The sequence below is a fragment of the Nesoenas mayeri genome (genome assembly GCF_963082525.1).
Source record: "Nesoenas mayeri genome assembly, chromosome: 14".
In the NCBI taxonomy this organism is placed as follows: Eukaryota; Metazoa; Chordata; class Aves; order Columbiformes; family Columbidae; genus Nesoenas; species Nesoenas mayeri.
This window is the reverse complement of record NC_137556.1, coordinates 11,723,127-11,742,378: the sequence shown is the minus strand read 5'-3', so window position 1 is coordinate 11,742,378 and position 19,252 is coordinate 11,723,127. Positions and strand designations below refer to the sequence as shown.

Sequence of the window (19,252 nt, the reverse complement as noted above, 5' to 3'; positions counted from 1 at the left end):
AAGAAAGAAAGAGATTCTGCAAGATTGACTTCACTGTTAAAGATGAGGTAGGATGAGAGCACTCAGCTCCAGCTGCTGAATGCTACCTGTATACCCCTAGGCTACTGACAAGACCACCAACATGTCCTCAGCTAGTCCTCATTTTAGGGAAAGAAAGTAAGGGTTAAGAAGGACCTTAATTTGAATAGCTACAAATTTGTACTGTCTTCCAAAGAAAGTGAGGACATGGACACAACTCTCCCAATCCAACCCCTTTCCCAAAAGGATCACTGAGAGCAATCTCCGTAGCTTATTTCCATATATATTCTGTCTCAATAACTGTGATATTTAAATTAATGAGAAACTTATTTTTATTAAACACTAGGTACCATTAATTATTTTTATCAAGAATGAAAAAACACACAGAATAGACAGGGACACATACAGTCTGAGGGACGTTTTCAAGATGAGAAGAGCTGAAAATACTTGTCTGTGATGACAGTGTTTCTTGACTTGGTAAACCGTGCATGTCAGATGAGGCCTGAGGAAGTAAGAGAGTGGATAAAAGGGAACTCTGGAAAGACAGAAAGAAAAGAGAAACAGATAAAGAATGAATGAGAATGAATCCTCTAGCAAAATGTTACCAGAAAAAAACTCCAGGAAAGAAGTCTGGCATTGAAAATGGCTAACCGCATTTTTGTTCTAATTTTAGTGCGAGAGCATCTGATAAAGAGAAGAAATGTGCATACCGGGCAGAAAGACATTAGCATACACAAATGGGCCATGGCCTCCCCAACTGTTGTGTGTTTGTGTGTGTGTTTGCAGACACCATGAGGGACAAATTCATCCCCAGTGTAACTGGATTTACAAGTCAGTGAAATTGTATCAGTAACGATTATTATCCTGAATATCTTTATATTGATGTGATTATATGGTATGGGAAGATTCCAGCTCAGAGTGGCTTCTCCCCACACACACATATATGAAAACTGCAGACCCCAGTACCAGCTGGTTCTGTAGTTGTTTTGGGTTTTTTTGTTGGTTGTTTTTTGTTTGGTTGGTGGTTGTTATTGTTTTTCACTGAGAGCTTAACTGGGTGACTTAGGTAAGCTTTCAATATTTTTGTTTGGCCTTTCTGAGGGAGGGGAAGGGCTTGAAAAACTTGGTTACCTTGTCATTTATGCCACACTCCTCCCCTTTGAATGGTTTCAAAGCTGTATCACAAGAGAGGTAGAAAGAACCAAGTTAGTGTGGAATCCACGATGTCTCCATAGTATCTCCATTTTATGACTTTCAAAACATCAGGCAGATAATAAACTCAAAGGAAGACCCAATTACGAAACACAGCAGTTATGAATGGCATGTGGACAATAAGACAAGGATGTGAGACAAAAGTTACTCACTCTTATTCAGATAAACTGTGAAGTCAAGGTGACTTTGAGAGGGACTGCCAATTATAAGCCCACTTTTGAAATCTACCTAGAAAAATCCCAATACAGATTTGTTCTATTTTGTCGACCTTACTACGATGCTTAGCTCTGATTTGTAGCCAATCCATATATAAATGTTGCATGTAAGGCACTGTCTAGCTGGAAAATACATTTGCCTTCACCACGCATTTTACTGAAATACATCCAATTGGTCATGTAAACCAATTAGCAAGAAAGCTAAATGTGTCAATAACTCTTAACTTAAGGACAGAAATTAATTTTTAATTTATGCAATAACTAGATGCATCTGAAAGACTAATTATCTGGTTAGTGTGTTTCTGTCAAGGATTGGTTACTGTGTTTCTGTCAAGGATAACGCTTAGCAGTTACACAGCACTTTTCATCCTCAAGTTGTTTTTAAACATTTACTATAATTAAACCACATTACACTTTTGTGAATGAAAAGTTATTGTCTGTATTTCACAGCCAGCAAAGCTGAGGCTACAAATAAGTGACAAAGAGAAGGACACAGTGTCAGATGCACTGGCAGCTGCTTGCCTCAGCTCGGCGAGTGCAACGGTTCCAAATGATTACTACTCAATTCTCTTTCCTCTATTGTCCCATCTTCTTAAGCTCTGTCAGCACAAAAACCTACGTGAGAACAGACTATGCAGGATTCCCATTTCTGTAAGTATTTAAAGCCAGTATTTTACCATTCTTGTTCCTCCTATTTGACATGAGACTTATCTCCAGGGACCACCGGTAAGAAAAAGCCACCACCTCAACAGTTGTTCTCTTGATCTTGGGGTCAACAGAGCTTGTCTACAGCTATAGAACAAGCCAGAAACACTAGTATGTTTCCACAACCAAAGAAAAAAAGAGTTGCTTTGACAAATTATTTCAGGCAAAAGAGACTTTTGTAACTTGGTCAGAAGACTTCTACAAGAAATTCTATTATAAATTAAATTACCATGCTAATTCACCTACACTTGATCTTAGGCCTCCCAATTTATCCCAGTTCCAGTGACAATGTCACCAATGCATTACAGGCATGTCAGTAGCATATGCATTTGAACCACAGCCTATGCCAAACCCAACTACTTCAACAATATAGCCATTAATTTGAGATGGGTGTTTTCGCATGGAGGCAGGCAGGGATCAGGATAGGAATGACGCTGCAGTTATAGTATGGGCTGGAGGATAAAATGCAACACATTTGTATGTGATACAAACAGTCTTCCTGGTACTGCAGGAAAAGCCACATTGTTATTTGTGTTACAGTGGGAGGTAAAGGTCATAACCAGGGTTGAGCCCAATTGTTTTGTGCACCATACAAACATATAAAGAGACCTCATGTACCTTGCAATCTGAATTTCTGAAAGTACTTTAATTGGAAGAAACACTAAAAAAAAGGAAAAAAAAATAAATCAAACAAACCCTTGGCCAATATACTGTCCAAATAAACACTTCAATTTCTCTACCCCTGTTTGGTAGCTTGTGTCAAATCAGTGAGATACATTTGTGGAGCAGCCCTTGAGCTGAAGGAATAGTTACCATACATTACTGGGGAAGAGAGCAATGTGCTGCCTGCTCGTGCACTTCCACAGAAAACAAGAGCTCATGAAGTTCCTGTCATTCATACACAAGTACATAGAAAATCCTGCAGAAAAGACTTGGGCACAATTTTACAGATAAAAAAAAGACTTGTACATAACTTTCTTCTCATTCAAATAGTGGCAAAATTAACTGGCTAGCATGTTCCTAGAAATAAGGGAACAAAGGAAAGGTCAGAAAAAAAAAGGGAAATACTCAGAAGCCCAAACAGGCTCTTTTACTTCAAATGCCAGTCCTGCCTTAAGCATTTTTTTGTACTTTCAACTTTTGAAACACTCCACACATCTTTCTTACAGAGATGCCGCAGTAACCATGAGATTTCGTGACTTGAATCAGTCAAGAAATAATTTCCAGAACAGGGTTTGGAAGGTCATACTGTTGGGAACAACTTTACAGTATAAAAGCTTGGATATTTATTTATACTGAACTCATTACTATGTTAACTCCTAATAACAGGTATCTGATCCGAAAGAGCTCACACGCATCTATGATTTTATCTTTCGCGCATTTAACATCCAATAAAATATTCTAATTTCATGGTCCCGCAAAACAAATCATCTGACCATCCACAAAACAAAAAGCCATGACTCTGTTTTAGAGCGGGAAGTTACACCTAAAGATAAAGGAATCTGCATAGCTACAGAAAAAAATCACAACTAAATTTCTACATAAGACACAACTAGACAGTTGCTTCTCCAACCCCTATGAAACCTAGGGAGCTTGACTGGAAATATTTAGGCACTTTGACAAAAATACATGACTTTCCTATAAATTCATAATCTTGAAACTGAAATGTAAGCTTTTACTTGCAAATATCTGCAGTTGTGAAAGGACATGTGATCACTGTGCAAAAGCAGTAGCCAGATATAGCAGAAAGGAACATACACAAATATTCATGAGTCAGAAAAATTAAAATGCGTACGTTATAGTTAACTCACAACATTAGAAATAACTCACCATATCCCAGTATACACAGACTTGCCTTCCCCACAGGAAAGATCAACACTGTTTAGACTACTTGAAGCAAATTATTTTCTTTACATTGGGGTTTTTATACAACTTTATGCTAAAATACCATGAGACTCTGGCTAAAAGATCACCTAAAACTTGAGTAATAATATATCCTATTCTGTTCACTATAAATCATAGTCAGGGAAATCTTTAAATAGGCAGAAAGAAAGGGAAAAAAAAACTCAACATCTGAAGGAAACCGGTTTTCGGTTTCACTAGATATTAAATTCAGTAACACAGTCCCCAAGTGTGCTGCTCTTGGCACTGAGTCATCCAAAGAGGATAAACCAGCTACAGTTCTGCTCTTTGCAAAACACAGAAAATGCAAAACACATTATTTTAGAACAGGAAAATTAAATCTTCCTAAAAGCATCAAGGAAATTAATCAAAAATTGTTCAGGAAGAACACTTCTATAAGTAATACTCACATCTGTTTAAAGAATGTGTATAAGTAATTTGATTCCTAAATAGAGTCAGAAACTTCATTACATTTCATGTAGGCCCTGAAAACATAAATATTGTTTTAGCTACAAAATTATTTAGAGACACTAAGGATTTCATGCTTTTTAAAGTACTTTGCCTTAGCACTCAAAATTAAGACAAAAAGAAGCTAGATGCCCCAAGAGACTGGACGCTTAATGCCTGAGGAGATACTCATTAACATTTGCAGAACCTTCTTTAGCTCTTGAGAATATGGCAGTACAGGTGATAATCACAATTTCAGTGTTTAAACTGTGAAACTAGAGTACCTATACAGTCAAAAGGACAGATGGTCTTCTGAGGCCACTTCAGCATCCTGAATAACCCTCCTGAAAGGATTCCTTTCTCCACTAACAGAGCTCCTAAACTGACCATTTTGCCTAGACACCTAAATTAGGTCATGTACCTCCCTCTACCTAAAGCACTCTTGAAAATAAACTTTCTTAGTCATTTAGGCCCACGATAGCCAATAAGCATCTCCCAGATGGAATCCACCTGGTCTATCAGAGCAGATGAATGGAAGAAATACTTCCCTGCCTGCCATGCTGGATGAAGAGGTGGCCAGATGGGCTGCCAGCCCATTGTGAGGCTTGTAGCTCCACTGAAAGCAACCAGAGTATTTCACACCTGGCTCAGACACAAGGCAGCTCATGTGCTGCCAGAAGTGTCCCAGTTCACCGGCCCCTGGCAGGTACACTGGCACATCTGTGGCCCACAGCATGATGAACACTGAATTGTCCCCACAATACTTTGAAAAGGCTACCCTGCAAAATCTGCTCTAGGATGTCTTGGTCACATTTTAGACTAATTTTGATTTATTGAGTTATAATCAATAAGTTAATTTTTAAATAACAATGATCACAGTCTGAGAAATACTATAGACCTAGTTTTTAGTGCATGATGACATTTTATTAATAGTAAAATAATGAAAGGTATTTTATTAAAAGACAATTATAATGTATGCATGCAAAACTAGAGATAAGGTTCTAGATGCCAAGATATGAAACAATAACGGTATCAGCAACTGTGCATCTTCAAAGTTGTTTTATTTTATCTGAATGGAAAAATATGTGGAGATACAATATGGATACCACCAGTACGTACAGATGCATGGATTTCAGAAGAAATCAGTCAGATTACAAGATAAGACAGGAACTAGTTTCAGACTCACATTTCTGTAAAACTATAAAATAAATGGGAGACATGTCAGCAGTGAGTTAATGTCAGTGCTGTGCCCCAAGGGCTCACTTATAGCTGCATTTTTTTTTTAAAGTAACCCCAACTATGGTGATTGATTTACATCAAATCTCCACATGGACATTAGGTAAAGCCCCAGTTATTGACTTCTCTTGTTCACAAGGAATTTAGCGCGTAATTAACTTTTCAGATTGCAGGGTAGACTTCTGGGGCCTGTGTGCATGCAGTGAGATTTTACAAATCCTTTAATGATCATTCATAAATGTTACAAAATGACCTCTAAATTCATATAGGTACAAAAAACAGTAACCAAACATTACAGGAATGACTGATTAGTTTCTCCTTCCATACCAATTTTCTGTAATAAATCATTAATGAAGTTTCAAAACAGCCTAAATGTAATTAACAATTGAAGGGCCTTACTTTCCTAACTTGTTATAGAAGCAGTAAGTCTGCAGCTGACCATCAAGACCAAATCTTCACTTTGTTTGCTTACATTCCTCTGCATTGCTTACATACATTGGCTTTTATTGGTTACACTTTTGCTTTTTAAATAGGACAACCTTGAAAATTTCCTAACAATAGCAGAATATGCCTTGCAAACTCTCAGTAACGTTAAAATGGGTTTCTTAACATAGTACAAAACTGTGGTCCCTTAACCCTGACTTGTGGAGTCACAGGAAGCTATTGTCACTGATTCAGAGTGACACAGGGAGAAAAGTGTGATGTTTCCTGTAACACGCTATTTCTCAGTGTTGTTGCCGAAAAGCCAGTGAAGACTGGAGCTAGTGAATGCATATAAACCACAAACCCTTTAATGTGTGGAGTCACAAAGTCTCAGTAAGGTTGTTAGAACTTCAAATTGTAAACCTCTAATCTAAAATTCTTACACTCCAGACTAGATATTAGGAAAAATATCTACTCTCCTGCTATAACCACTCCCTACAAATCTACACGGTCAGCTTTCATATCCCGATACTAAGACAGATGAGCTGCAGCATGAACAGGCATAGTGAACTTATACATATCCAGCTAGCCTAGATACCAGAACCACCACAATTTCCAGCTACTGGGCAATTACCAGGGTGCAGCCCATTTTGGAGACTGCTATCACAGTTTCACTTTACTGGTAGCTAAATCAACTTAAAGAAAGCTGAGTATTTGTAGATATGCTGCAATCATGCACTTAGCCTTTACTGTAACGTCGATTATACTCCATTGATGTATATTGTTCCATTACATCCTTGCATCCAACCACAGAAAGACAAACCCTATCCTAAAGAGATTACAGGCTAGATGTAAATTAAACAGAAATTAAATGCTGATCAAAGGAATTTAGGATGGGAAAAAATTATATAGCAAGCACTTTTTTGTTAAAGTTACAAGTTTCATCCTGCACCTACATGCCGGCTGTCAGTATACTTTCATTTAAGGGTTACCTATGGCATCATATTTCTGTCGGCCATTAGAGTGGTATATAAATGTTCTTATTTACCTCTTTTTAAAAGCACATATAGCAAATTTCAACATACAAACTGCAAAAGATACTGCGAAAGAGCTGTTTACATTCTATTTTAGGACCTCCTAGTAGCTTAAACTGTTTGGGTCAAGCACATAATCTCTCCTCTGTTGTTGCAATGAAACAATTCAGAGCGTTAAGCCACACACCCGGGTTTGTTTCTTATGCTCAGCATAAGGGTTGCTGGGGCCTCCAGTAGATGTAAAAGATGACAGTTAACATTTTAATGGTAACTGTCTGCCATAAGCAACACCTGCTGAAAAGCAAGGTGGATTTCAGTGAGCATTAACCTCGCTGAAGTTTTGCAAGAGGAAATCTTCCATTTTACAGCCCTCATCTACATAAATCCGAATTTAACATAACAAAAAGCCTGCTGGGGTGAGCTATTGGATCTCAATGTCCCATCAGCTCAAGGGCTAAGTAGTTTCTTTGTATTGGTTGGTAATTTCTTGTAGGCTCAGAATTTACTGCCATCCTTCTATGCCAGGGCACAGCAGCACCAGAGAAACAAACTGCGCCTGACTGAACTGGCCAGCTAGCACAATTAAAATCACCAACCGTATGAAGTATAAAACAGCATGGCCTGTGTAGATAGTAAGGACCATGACAGTTCTGGCCTCCCACCATGAAAGCTGTCTGGCAACTCTGCTTCTGCAAACTTCCAAGTAAAAGTGTTTGTAAGCTTTTGAAATATAGTACTATGTCTCCTGAGTTTAAAACAAACAAAAAAAGCAGATTTATATATATATATATGTGACAATACATATACTTGTGCCCCACCAGTCCTTCTAGCTAGTGTGATGCCTTTTCCTCACAATATTAATTTATTAATTTTGAGATGAACAAATAGGTTACTACTAATGTAAGACCGTAATAGGGAAAACAGCATTTGAAAATACGATCACATCTCGAACATGCAGAACAGTCCTGTGCATGCTGAGCATGGTTTGGTCTCCTGTTGAAATACAGCTGGAGCACCTCCAAGCACCACAGTGAAATTCATTGCGTAGGAGAGCAACATGAAAACAGTTCTGGTGTTATGTATGAGCTATCTTTACTAATACGTTTCTTCAATCTGTCCTAGGACTCATCTGAATAAGGTAAAAAGTTTCTGGGAAACAAGTCTTAATTTTCTACATGTCATATGTTGTCACAGTCACACAGAACAAAAATAATGAGGAAACAACAGCAGAGTCCTTCCACTCCTACAACCATTTATTTTATACCAGGCTTCTTCAAGATGAAAACTCTTTACGAAGCATTTGCAACTTCTGTGAAATCACTATTCAGTTCTCCTTGGCAAAACATACAGAAAAACCTGAAATCTCAGATCTGAATTGAAACTGAAATCTTTGCACAGAGATAGCTTTGAAATTAAGGTAACTCAGTAGCAACACAAATCTTCTCATTATTCTCTGGAATTCCAGCAAACATGTTCAGCTGTAGGGGCTCCTAGACAGTTGCCATCTTTCAAAGCATTATGGCCTTAGGATAGGGAATACAGATCTTTTACAAATACAGTCTAACAAAATTGTTTTTAAATTATTTATGCAGATATATTAACAGTAGGTAGTTTGGGAAAAGCTTACCCAATCTGATTTCTTTTAAGCCACAGATCATACGCTGAATCCATCTGCTGTTTCTCTGTGATACAGGCTGCCAAAGCTACAAGCATGGCTGGAAAAAAAATAACTTGTAATTCAGTACCTACTACTCCTTCCTCCAATAAATACATTCTATTCTACCCACCCACACTACCATACCGTTTACTTAACAGATATGGTGGTGAAACAGAGTTTTATATTTAGCAAATTCATTTAACTATATTCCTAATGTATTTGTCTCCAAAAATGCATCTATTAGTTCTTACGGATGTTCCCATATGTACATTACACACTTTACATCACAAATAATGCAGATACGATGTTCACCACCCAAGGTAAACCACTATCAGGTACAAAAAGAAGAGCTTCTATGTCTGTTCTATAAGTCAAACCACTATGATCAGGATAGAGCAAATTAATCATGCCTTTATGACTTACTAAAAATCCTACAGCTAGCAGCTTGCAAGATCATGTTTTAGTTGCACTGAGTTCTACATAGCTTTTTTTGCTGTTACAGAAGACTATTTCATGTGCTCATCTATTATCACTAAAAATTCTTCATGTTACTGTATTGCTTTAACTACATGTAACTCTCTTTTCCTACAATGAAGAGAAAAAATATGAGTACCAAGCCTTAAATCTGATCAAAGATATTTTTTCTCATATCTCTTGAAAAAATTTCATTAGTTCTTCATACTTATTAAGTTTTTACCTGACAACCCACGGTGTAGCTCTGTTTCTATTGTAAGCGTATGGTAGGTAGCAACTTTGAAGTTTGCCAATAGAAGTCACTAACATGAAAAAAAAAATGAATATTTCATTTTTAAAGAAAAATTATTGGATTTTACTTATTACTTTTCAGAAAATTTCATTTGTTGCTGAACAATATGTTTCTTATAACAGCACTTGGAAGAACAAAACCATTCATGCTGTAAGATCACTTTTGTCTTTCTATCTCCAGTTGCTCCCACTTTTCTTCCTTGGCCATGCCTCCTCCTAACAAACCCTCCTTTCTGCAAACGACCTGGCTTCCCAAAATGGAAACTCATATATAACACACTAAAAACTTTCCTTTCACACTAGTTTTTGTTTAGGAAATATATTTCCCACCTGAGGGAAAAAAATGCCCACACAATAACAACTATTGATGCCACAGAGAGGAAAAGTCCCCGATTCAGAACATCTGACTGGATAACGTTCACTTTGGTTCTACCCTTCCCATCACTTCACCTTTATCCCATGTACCTATTTCACACTACTTAATCTTTTAAAGCGTGAATTTACTTCACAAAAGACACCAGGCCCTCTATCTTCCTCCCGTTCTCCTGCTCGCCACAGTTCCTCACTCAGCCCGTTCCCCAGGGAGGGCCTCGCTCGCCTCCACCGCGCGGGGCAGGTGGCGGCACCGACCAGCAGCACCCGCCTCTTACAGCCGCGAAGCGGCGCTGCACACGCCGGGAGGCAGAGCCGGCTTCTCCCCACAGAGGTGCCGCCCTAGGGTCAGCGAACCCCCAGCAGACCGCGCTCCCGCCATCTTCCCCCCGCGCCCTCTCCCGACCACCCTCAGAGCTCCTGCCGGACCCCGCGCGGCCCCTGCCTCATGCCTCCCTGACAGACGTTCGCCTCCGCCAATTACCGGCCTCCTACGAGAGCGGCTCCTCCTTCCACCAATGAGATGGCTGAACAGCCCTAAAGGCCCAACCTCTCTAATCTGTAACGGCCTGTAAAGCACTAAGCCACACCCCTTCTTCCTCTTCCCGGCTCTTCATTGAATGAAGCCCTCGCTGGCCAACGAGAAGTTTCCACTGGGCTTGACGGACTGCTCCGCCCTCCAGTAGAATTAGAGAATTGCACCTCGTCCACCAATAGGCTGCCGGGTGCGAGTTTAGGGGGCGGGCTCTCCTTCCCAGGCGGGCGGGGAAGGCCGTGGTTATCGATCCCGCTGCTGGAGGGAGGCGGCGGTGAAGCAGCAGAGAAAATGGCGGCCATGGCTGCGGAGGCGGCAGCGACTGCAGCGGTGCCGGGCGATGGGGGGGCCGGGGAAGCTGAGCCCGAGATGGAGCCTATCCCGGGCAGCGAGGCCGGCGCGGACCCTCTCCCTGCCGTCACCGAGGCGGTGGAGTCGGTGGTGCCTGATGGGGAGGAGGCCGACGGGGGGAAGGTTGCTCCCGGCGAGGCCGAGGAGCCGCCGCCTGTGCAGCTCGCCCGGAGCCCGGCTGGGACGCGGGAGCCGGAAGCTGAGAGGACGGAGAAGCTGCCGCTCTCCACCCCGGAGGTGGGCTCGCCCCAGGCCGAGCACCGGGGAGCGCTTAGCCCGGAGCCCGAGGAGCAGCCGCAGCCCTGCCCGCCGCCTGCTGGGCACCCTGAACTTCCCGAGGAGGAGCCGCAGCCCTGCCCGCCGGCTACTGGGGGCTCCGCGGAGCCGGAGCCCGGGGAGGAGCCGTCCCGGCCGGAGGAGGAGGAGCCGGATGCTGCTGATGCCGCCGCTGTCGAACCCAAGTCCCCGGTGCCCGTGGCTCCGGCCGGAGGGGAGACAGAGGCTCCGCTGCTGCCCGGCTCCGAGGTGCGGGTCACCCTGGATCACATCATCGAGGACGCCCTGGTGGTCTCGTTCCGGCTGGGAGAGAAGCTTTTTTCTGGGGTCCTCATGGACCTCTCGAAAAGGTGAGATCTCACGGGGGAGCCCTCCCGAGCCCCCACCCAGCCACCGCGGCGGCGAGCTCGCCCGGAGCCGCCTGCCTGCGCCGCCCTGCGCCGCTCCCGCCCTCGGGGGGAGCCCCGGTCCCCGCCCAGGCGTTGTGGGCTCGGCCCGCGGCGGGGAGCGGCCTGGGTAGGGGCCGTGGGGCGCGGCGGCAGGAGCTCCGCTTCGCTCCCGTGCCCTGCCCTTCCTGGGAGGCCGGACCGCGGGTCTGCCTGGGGACAGGCGGCCCCTGCCCGCGCGTCCTCTCCGTGGAACGGAGGCGGCAGCTCACGGGCATCCTCCTCCTCGACCCTTCTGGAGGGAGCGCGGCGGGACGAGCAGGGCTCCTCTCCCGCCCGGGGCCGAGCTCCGCACCCCCGCTCGCTGCCGGCCTCGCAGCCAGAGCGGGGAGCGGGCCCTACCCGGGTTGAGCGGCAGCCGGCCCGCCCGGTTGGTGCTGCTGCCCTTAACAACGGTGGTCCGGAGGGGGAATGAGGAAATGGGGAGCTGGGAGAGTGGGCAGCACATGGGCACATCGTTTTGGTTAGGCTGGGGTTCGCGTCGGGCCTGTAGCATCTCTGTCTGCTGGGGAAAAGGGACGTGAGCTACAGATGTTGGCATTTATTCCAGTCTTCTAACAAACGTACAGACCCTGAGGTCTGATTTTCCTGTTGGCTTGTGTCTTGTATTGCCTAGGTAACCTTGTATTTCAGTACATACAGTTTTTCAGAATAATGGTTTTCAAGCCAGGCTGTTACACTCCAGAAGTGCAGTTGTTAGTACTGATTGCTCCTTGTATGCAATGAATGGGGTGAAGTTTAACAGTTCTTAAATACCCCCCCTCTTTTTTTTTTTGAGAGGAGAAACTGTTATGTGTCACAAAATAACTTAAAGCCTCATCAGACCGAGGTTAGGCGTTGGCTTTTTTTCATTGCTTTCCTGCAGCAGGACGTTCTTGGGAGGCAGGAGTCACCAGTGATACTGTATATCCTATGAACTGCCTACCGTTTACAGGTGAAAATACCTCTTCATTTTAGCGTTTATTTTCCAAACATATAAGGACTATGCAAGTACATGAGAGAAAAACGAAATCTGAACAGGCTTATTATTTAAAATAGCTGGTATGCAAAAAATGCAGTGGTTTTCCCCCCAAATTTAAGCTGCATGTGTGCCATAAGTGGTCATACATCTTTTATCACTCCCTTTTACATTAGTAGTACTTGTTTAATAACTTCCTGTAATATCAACAATGCTTTCTGAAAAAAAGTATTAGAGACCAGCACTTTTATCCTGGGCTTAGCTTCTTGGTTAGTTTTTGAAACAGGAATGCCTTTTCTGAAAACCAGGTTCTGCATAATGTCATGGAAGTAAGTTTTAAATTTGTTAGTTCTTGTGGTTTGAAATGCTAAGTTATCAGTTTGTCTTCTGAAGCCAAGTACTAAAATGTGATCTGCAAACTGTACTCCTAGTATGAAATATTTAATGTCTTGAAGCAGGCCAGAAGGCATTACAACTGAAGTGTAATGTTAGTTAGCATTGGTTCTTTTGTAGATCCGGAATTATACCAGTGATTATATTGGTGCCCTGCTTAGCAAGGTGACAGAGCATGTGCTTCTGTACTTATAGGGGTCCACAGACGTGAATAAAAGTATCAGCTTCTCCCTTACTCCTGAAGGAGATCATATCTTACTAAACACACATTGACCACAAACATCCTCATTTGCCTGAGGTTTTCTTGTGCACTGAGGATCCTTCTCTCATGCAGCAGATCTCTGTAGCACTTTGCAGCAAAGATCATCTGTAGCAGGCAAACTGCTGCTTTTGCATTGAGGCTTCAGCAGAAGCTGCATCTCTGTTTTTCCTGTTGTTAAGCACAGGCCCTGGGGCAAGTCTTCACAGTAAGAACTGTGGATGAGTGATACATGAAGGCTTTTGCTGTTACTCCTAGACTCTTACGCAGTGGAACCACTTATTCCTTTCTCTCCGTTGATATGATCTTGGACTTCCTTCAGAGGTGCTTGTTTCGTGGGAGTCCAGAAGGTGAAATTTAAATTCTAAAAGCCAAGCTCTTCAAAGTACCTGGACAAGAAGAACTGAGTTTCTTGACATAAATTCTATAATATTTGGCTGGTGACAAGTAAATATAGATGAATAGGAGTCTCTGTTCAGATGTCTTAGAGCAGGAAATGCAGCGGTAAGCGAACTCTAGAAATAGTTCAAGAACTTGCTACCTGTAAGAAGCTAAAGCATTTTCAGAAAATAAGTGTTACATGAATGCCCAAGATTTAAATTTTATTCTCAGCTTTATGGCTTTGATGGTAAGTGACTGAACAGTAGTACTGCTTAGCTTTTCTTTACATCTGTTTATTTTTGTTTTGGGTAGCAGCATGTGGACTTGTAGAACATTAATTTATTTCATGAACTTCCTTCTGTATCTGTGGCAGGCCTTGGAATTCTTATTAAAAAGTTTTCCACTGGACCTAATTTTCACCCCCCCCCTTTTTTTTTTTTTAATCAAAACCTCCTAAATTCTAGCATTCATTTACATGAAAACACTGGGATTTTTAGTATGGCAGAAAGGTGGTTACTGAAGGCTGTCTCCACTAGCTCATTCAAGTACATGGGAATAATCTTATAAACTTTCCCAGTGCCAAGGGGATCAATATCTTTAGACTACCAGTTCTTATTAAATAAAAATGAAATTTTGTATTAGAATTTACTAATTTGCTTCAGAAAGTGGCTGGTGTGTTCACTGCCCATGCTAGTGCTGTTTTCATCATATACTCAGAAGAAAATTTCTAGTCCTTTTTGGATCTTAGTTTCTAGTTTCCCCTCCAGGGCAATGGAGGTGCTACTTCCCTACAGTGCTAAGAAGAATAAGTTTTAATGACTGTTTTCAAAACTTATCTACTGGAGTATTTTTAGCCTTCTCAAGTGATGTGCTCAATCACCTGAACTTCAAGGTGAAAGAAAAGCAAAAATGCCCCCATATTTTTCTGGTGTAAAATGGTTGTGGTTTTGGTTTATTCTCCTAATTCTATTCCCATTGTTGAAATGATGCACCAACTTTGCATTTTATTCTTGTGGACTTTGATAGGAAGTCAGTGGTGTTTGTATTAAAGGTCTGATTTCTTCTTCCTCTCCTACCCCCTGTAAATAGGATGTCCATTTAGGAGTTTATAACACAAGAACACAAGCACCTCAGTGTTCAGTGGACTTTATTCCTACATGTATTTGAGGTAAGGAAGTATTTTCTGTGCCTGTACTAATGGCAGTCTTGTGTGCCTGTCAGCAGCTGCACAGGAAGTTTTGAAAATCAGCAGAAAATAGGAATCTGGACCTACTGAGTCCCAAATCAATTTCTTACACAGTAAATCATCACTTAAAGAGGAACATATCCCACTTCTGTTACTCTAAAGGCTTATTGCACAAATTAAAAATGCAATCCTGCTGTTAAACTTTATTACCACTGTTGCCATTACCTTTTAAGTGCCTTATTGCATGCTAGGGTAAGGTTCTGGTGTGGGTTCCTCCCTGTGCACCTGACAGAGTTGTGCTGACAGGAGAGCTGGGAAATGCAGCCAGCTACCGGGCAGAAGGCAATCGTGTCTTGTTTTGCCAGAGTGAATAGTGTGAGGCTTCATGCAGGACCGTAATTAATTTTCTGTGCCATTGTACAAATTGTCATCAAAAACTACTTGTTGTTGGGCTTAAAGAAGGCTTGTAAGCTTGCGTGTGTCCAGCCTTGGTCTAACACTGTTTACTTAGGGTATATGAGATGTTAATGCCACCTGCTGGCTCAGAATTAGTGTAAACCTTGCTCTGCACCTGGAGGAAGTAGACAGTAAAGAAATATCTGATGAGTGTAGCATTTGTAAATCTTAAAATGTAGGATCAAAAATGCGTGGGCTTAATTTGCTCTTGTGGACTAAGACTAATTATTTCTTAAATCTTTTTTTCCCTTCCCAAAGATTAAGGGAAGGAGGTGGATTAAATTTATGTTCTCTTGTGTTGCCGACAATCAGGACTTGGTCTTTCTATTGCTTTATCATGTGATTAAAACTTTGCTTCTAATCCTATGGATGTGACGGACACATATGTCTTCCTGTTGTTTTGTTTGTTTTTCTCAAAGCTATTTCCATTCTGACTTGTGTGTGATCATAGTAGTTCTTGAGGGGGAAAGGGAGAGCAAAAAGTTGTTTTGTGGCCTAACAGCCTTAGATATCCAAAAGATGCCCAGTGTGTTGCTAGTACCCGGGTGTTTGAAATTATATCTTAATTGGGGTTTGGTTATGGAAGATAAGAAACGCTTCCTGCAGCAAGGTATGCATGAACTATATGATAAAAATAAACTTTTACAGACAGCTTGAAATTCTTAAAATCATAGCAGCAGTTTTCAGGTACAGCATTCTTTCTTTCTAGGTGGCTCTTGAATCCTGCGCTGTTCCCAATTTATTCATTGAACTTTCTACAGAAAAAAAAATAAGCATAAATAGTGAACCGTTGCATCCATTCACTAGTTTGTGTTGTCTTAATATGCAGAATGTCTGTTAGATTTTAAAAATCATTTACCTTTAGCACTTATTGAAACTGCTGCTCTATGTATACTTGCATGTTTGGTACGAACTCTACAGGGTGAATCTAGTGTGGGGTAACCATATATGCCAAGAAAAATGTGACGGGGAAAAGAGGTAGTTTCAAGTTGAGAAGTTCAAGATCTGCTGATGTGAAAAGGAAACAGCATAAGTCTTACTTAAAAAAATGTGGCACGCTTTATCCGGGTCTTAAGTTCTCTTTTACTAATAACTTAATTTAATAAATAGGGACAACGTTTGGTTGTCCTTGTCTGGGCAAAGTTTAAGTTCTAGAGAAGTACTGATGTTCTATGATATACATTCTCAAGAGTAAAAAAATCTCTTACTCAGGGTTGTGTGGTTTTGGGTTTTTGTTTTTAAATTTACATTCAGTTTGCAAGATGTTTCTAGAATTCATCACCTGTTCTCTTTCATTGTTTCTCAGCTGTGTAAAGGAGCTTGGTGAAATTTCAGCATTTAAGGAACAGCCATAACTCTTCTTTGATATTTGCTTTTATACTCGGAACACTGGAAGCGTAGGTGTGATGTGAGTGTGTGTGGTTACAAAAGTAAATTACCTACACTTTGCTTGTGACTGACAGAGGTTATATTGAATGGTATAGTTTTAAATTTAGCCTCACTTAGAGGGTTGGATCAGAAGACCATGTGACATTGCTTCCAACCTACATTTTTCTATGATTTTGTAATGTGTTAGCCTCTCTGTATGAAAATGGTTTCTCTTGTGACTCTATATACATCCAAAACTTTATTGAGTGTTATTTGTGGTCACTTATCCGATGCTTTTTGAAAGGCTTACTCATTTCCAAGTTTCCACTTGGAAAGTGAAAATGGCTGACAAAACTGGACTAGCTTTTAGGATTTTGCTAGTATAGGTATAAAGCATGTGATAACTGCTGCTTATGCTGAAAACACTTGGCAATCTGCTGCTGATTTTGAGCCAGTGCAAGGAGTGCGACTTTCCCCTTCTCCAAACCAGTAATCTCTAATCTTGCTGGTAAACAGGGCATCTGTGGATTGTGCCGCAAACTTTCCTAATGTAGCTGTAGTCTACTGCTGTTCTTAAACTGTGATGCAATGGATGATGGTTAAACTGTCCTTTCATCTTACAGTATTCTTTCCTGTATTCCAACAGCATGGGTTGCCATTGCTTTCTGAGTAGCTTTCCTTGACTTGGCTTGAAGTGTTTAAGGAGAGAGGATTGAGATGAAATTTTCACTACACTTTAAATATATATATATGTATTTTTTTTTTTTTTAATTTCCACTGTTTTGAGACAGATTAGTCTGTCCATCTTGACACTGAATTGGTTTAAAGGTCATCCACTAGTAAGTGGTATCATTCTCTTCTATGTCTTGGATCTGACTGGTATGTAGATGATCTTGAAGTGCATATTCAAGGTATTTATTTTATCTTAAAGTTTTGCAATTGTGTGACACTTCTAAATGTATCAGCAAAGCATCTACTTTAAAATGCAACTGACACTTGAAACTAATGCCAACAGACATAAAACATAATTTCGGTTTAAACAGACCTTCAACTTTATAAGCATGCCAGTAAAATCATGATAGTTACCAGGAAGCCTAATTAAAGCATTCTGTCTTAAAGTTTACTTTTTATATCCTTGATAGAACTACAAGTTACACAAAACTGAAGGAAATTCTATGAATTTGCTTTTAAATCCTTTCCAATGAAAAGGTGAGAAGTTCCTTTCCACTTCTGTGTGGGAAAAACAGTGGTTAGGGGGCCACCTGCATACTCTTCAGGTTTCTCAACTTAGAGATTCTTCTGTCTCTACAGTGGATAGTTCTTCAAAATCTGCATCAGCATCCTGACTACATGGACTTGTGTGATCTGTTTTTTTGTGGAAGATAAAGCCTTTCAAAGGGCTTCTGACTTCATGGGGTGGCGTACTGTAAGCTGATACAGCCTTTGATGTATCTGCATATTGTCTGGTCTCATTAGTTGGTTTCCACTTGGATAGTGATTGCAGTAGGAGCCTCAGTGACAGTGGTTGGGAATGATTGAAATCAGCTGCTGCCTTGAACACTTCTACCCAGCTTTCTTGAGATGCTCTTCACATACTCTGCTCTTGTCTTTCCTCTGCCTTGAAAGTGTGCTGGAAATGAGAGCTTGGGTTTCAGGCAGGTGTACCTGCTTGAAAAACACTAAACTTAACATTTATTAGAAAAATCTTTGAGTACGTAAGCTTCCTGCTAGTTTGCTTAGATGTGGGTTGTCACATGTTCCTTAGTTTGAGCTGTCGTATCTTTAACCAAATTCTTCCTGGTACGGAGAGCGTTTGATGGTGAGGCAGCATCTACCCTTGATGATGCGTTATTTGCAAAGGGTCACTTACACTGCAGTCCTGTGCCATGTTTAGAGCTGTAAGTGAAATATAAATTTTCTAGTCTGTTTAGCCTAGTCTTACATTGCTCAGGTGAGTAAACCCTTTGAGTTGATAGTTTGGCTTCTGTATATGCTTTCTTCAGTAAGGTGCCTGCTGCTTAAAGCTATGTACTTCAAATTGTGCTTTATCACACCAAGTAAATTGTATATTAAAAATAGGTTATTGCGTAGTTTGCATTTTGAATACAGGTTATTTTGAGGACTTTTGAAGTACTTTGTGTTCAAACAGCTATGATCTAATTGTATATTACATTGAAGATTATAATTTCAACCCTAAGTTTAGATGCAGGCATGAGATAGATATACTTAGCTCTACATTATATTAGCATATTATTATGCTCCTAGTGTTCAGTCTTTGAACTTTTATCCATGCAATAAAAATTGCTTCAGTTGTTGCTTGTCTTGGCTTTTGCAAAACACTAAGGATGATATTAAGTACAAGAGCAACACATAAAAAGGTAATTGGAGATAACTGTAGTCTAACTTAGTGGTGAAGATGAGTTCTGATATAACTGACTTAACATTTATCACAAGACTGGAAGTTACTGTGCTTAGTTGATGTTGATTCACTGTATTTGCAGACAAATGTGAAATACTTCTGAACCGGTACAGTGGGTTCTTTCCTTTGGATGTTCTAGGCAGAACAAGGCACTTTTTCATTTTCATTTCTTTTAATAGAGAAGTAAATGTTAGACATGGGAGACTAAAGATGAGAGCTTAAGACTTCACATAGTGAT

General features: G+C 41.0%; 2 protein-coding genes across 3 annotated transcripts in view; one reads left to right on the top strand and one right to left on the bottom strand.

Annotated features, from left to right (window-relative positions):
- Positions 1-10,823, bottom strand: part of FABP6 (fatty acid binding protein 6) — a gene marked incomplete at its 5' end in the record, with an annotated part of 38,344 nt that extends 27,521 nt beyond the window's left edge. The window contains 3 exon segments of the mRNA XM_080353101.1: positions 8,820-8,895; positions 8,899-8,907; positions 10,698-10,823. Coding sequence (XP_080209227.1) covers positions 8,820-8,895; positions 8,899-8,907; positions 10,698-10,823 — 211 coding nt within the window.
- The window catches only part of PWWP2A (PWWP domain containing 2A), a gene marked incomplete at both ends in the record, with an annotated part of 29,491 nt that continues 21,028 nt past the window's right edge, over positions 10,790-19,252 (top strand). The window contains one exon of one of the 2 annotated variants that reach the window (XM_080353099.1): positions 10,790-11,498. In XM_080353099.1, the coding sequence (XP_080209225.1) occupies positions 10,813-11,498 (686 nt within the window). The remainder of the gene's footprint in view (positions 11,499-19,252) is intronic. The other variant, XM_080353100.1, reaches the window with a different exon arrangement.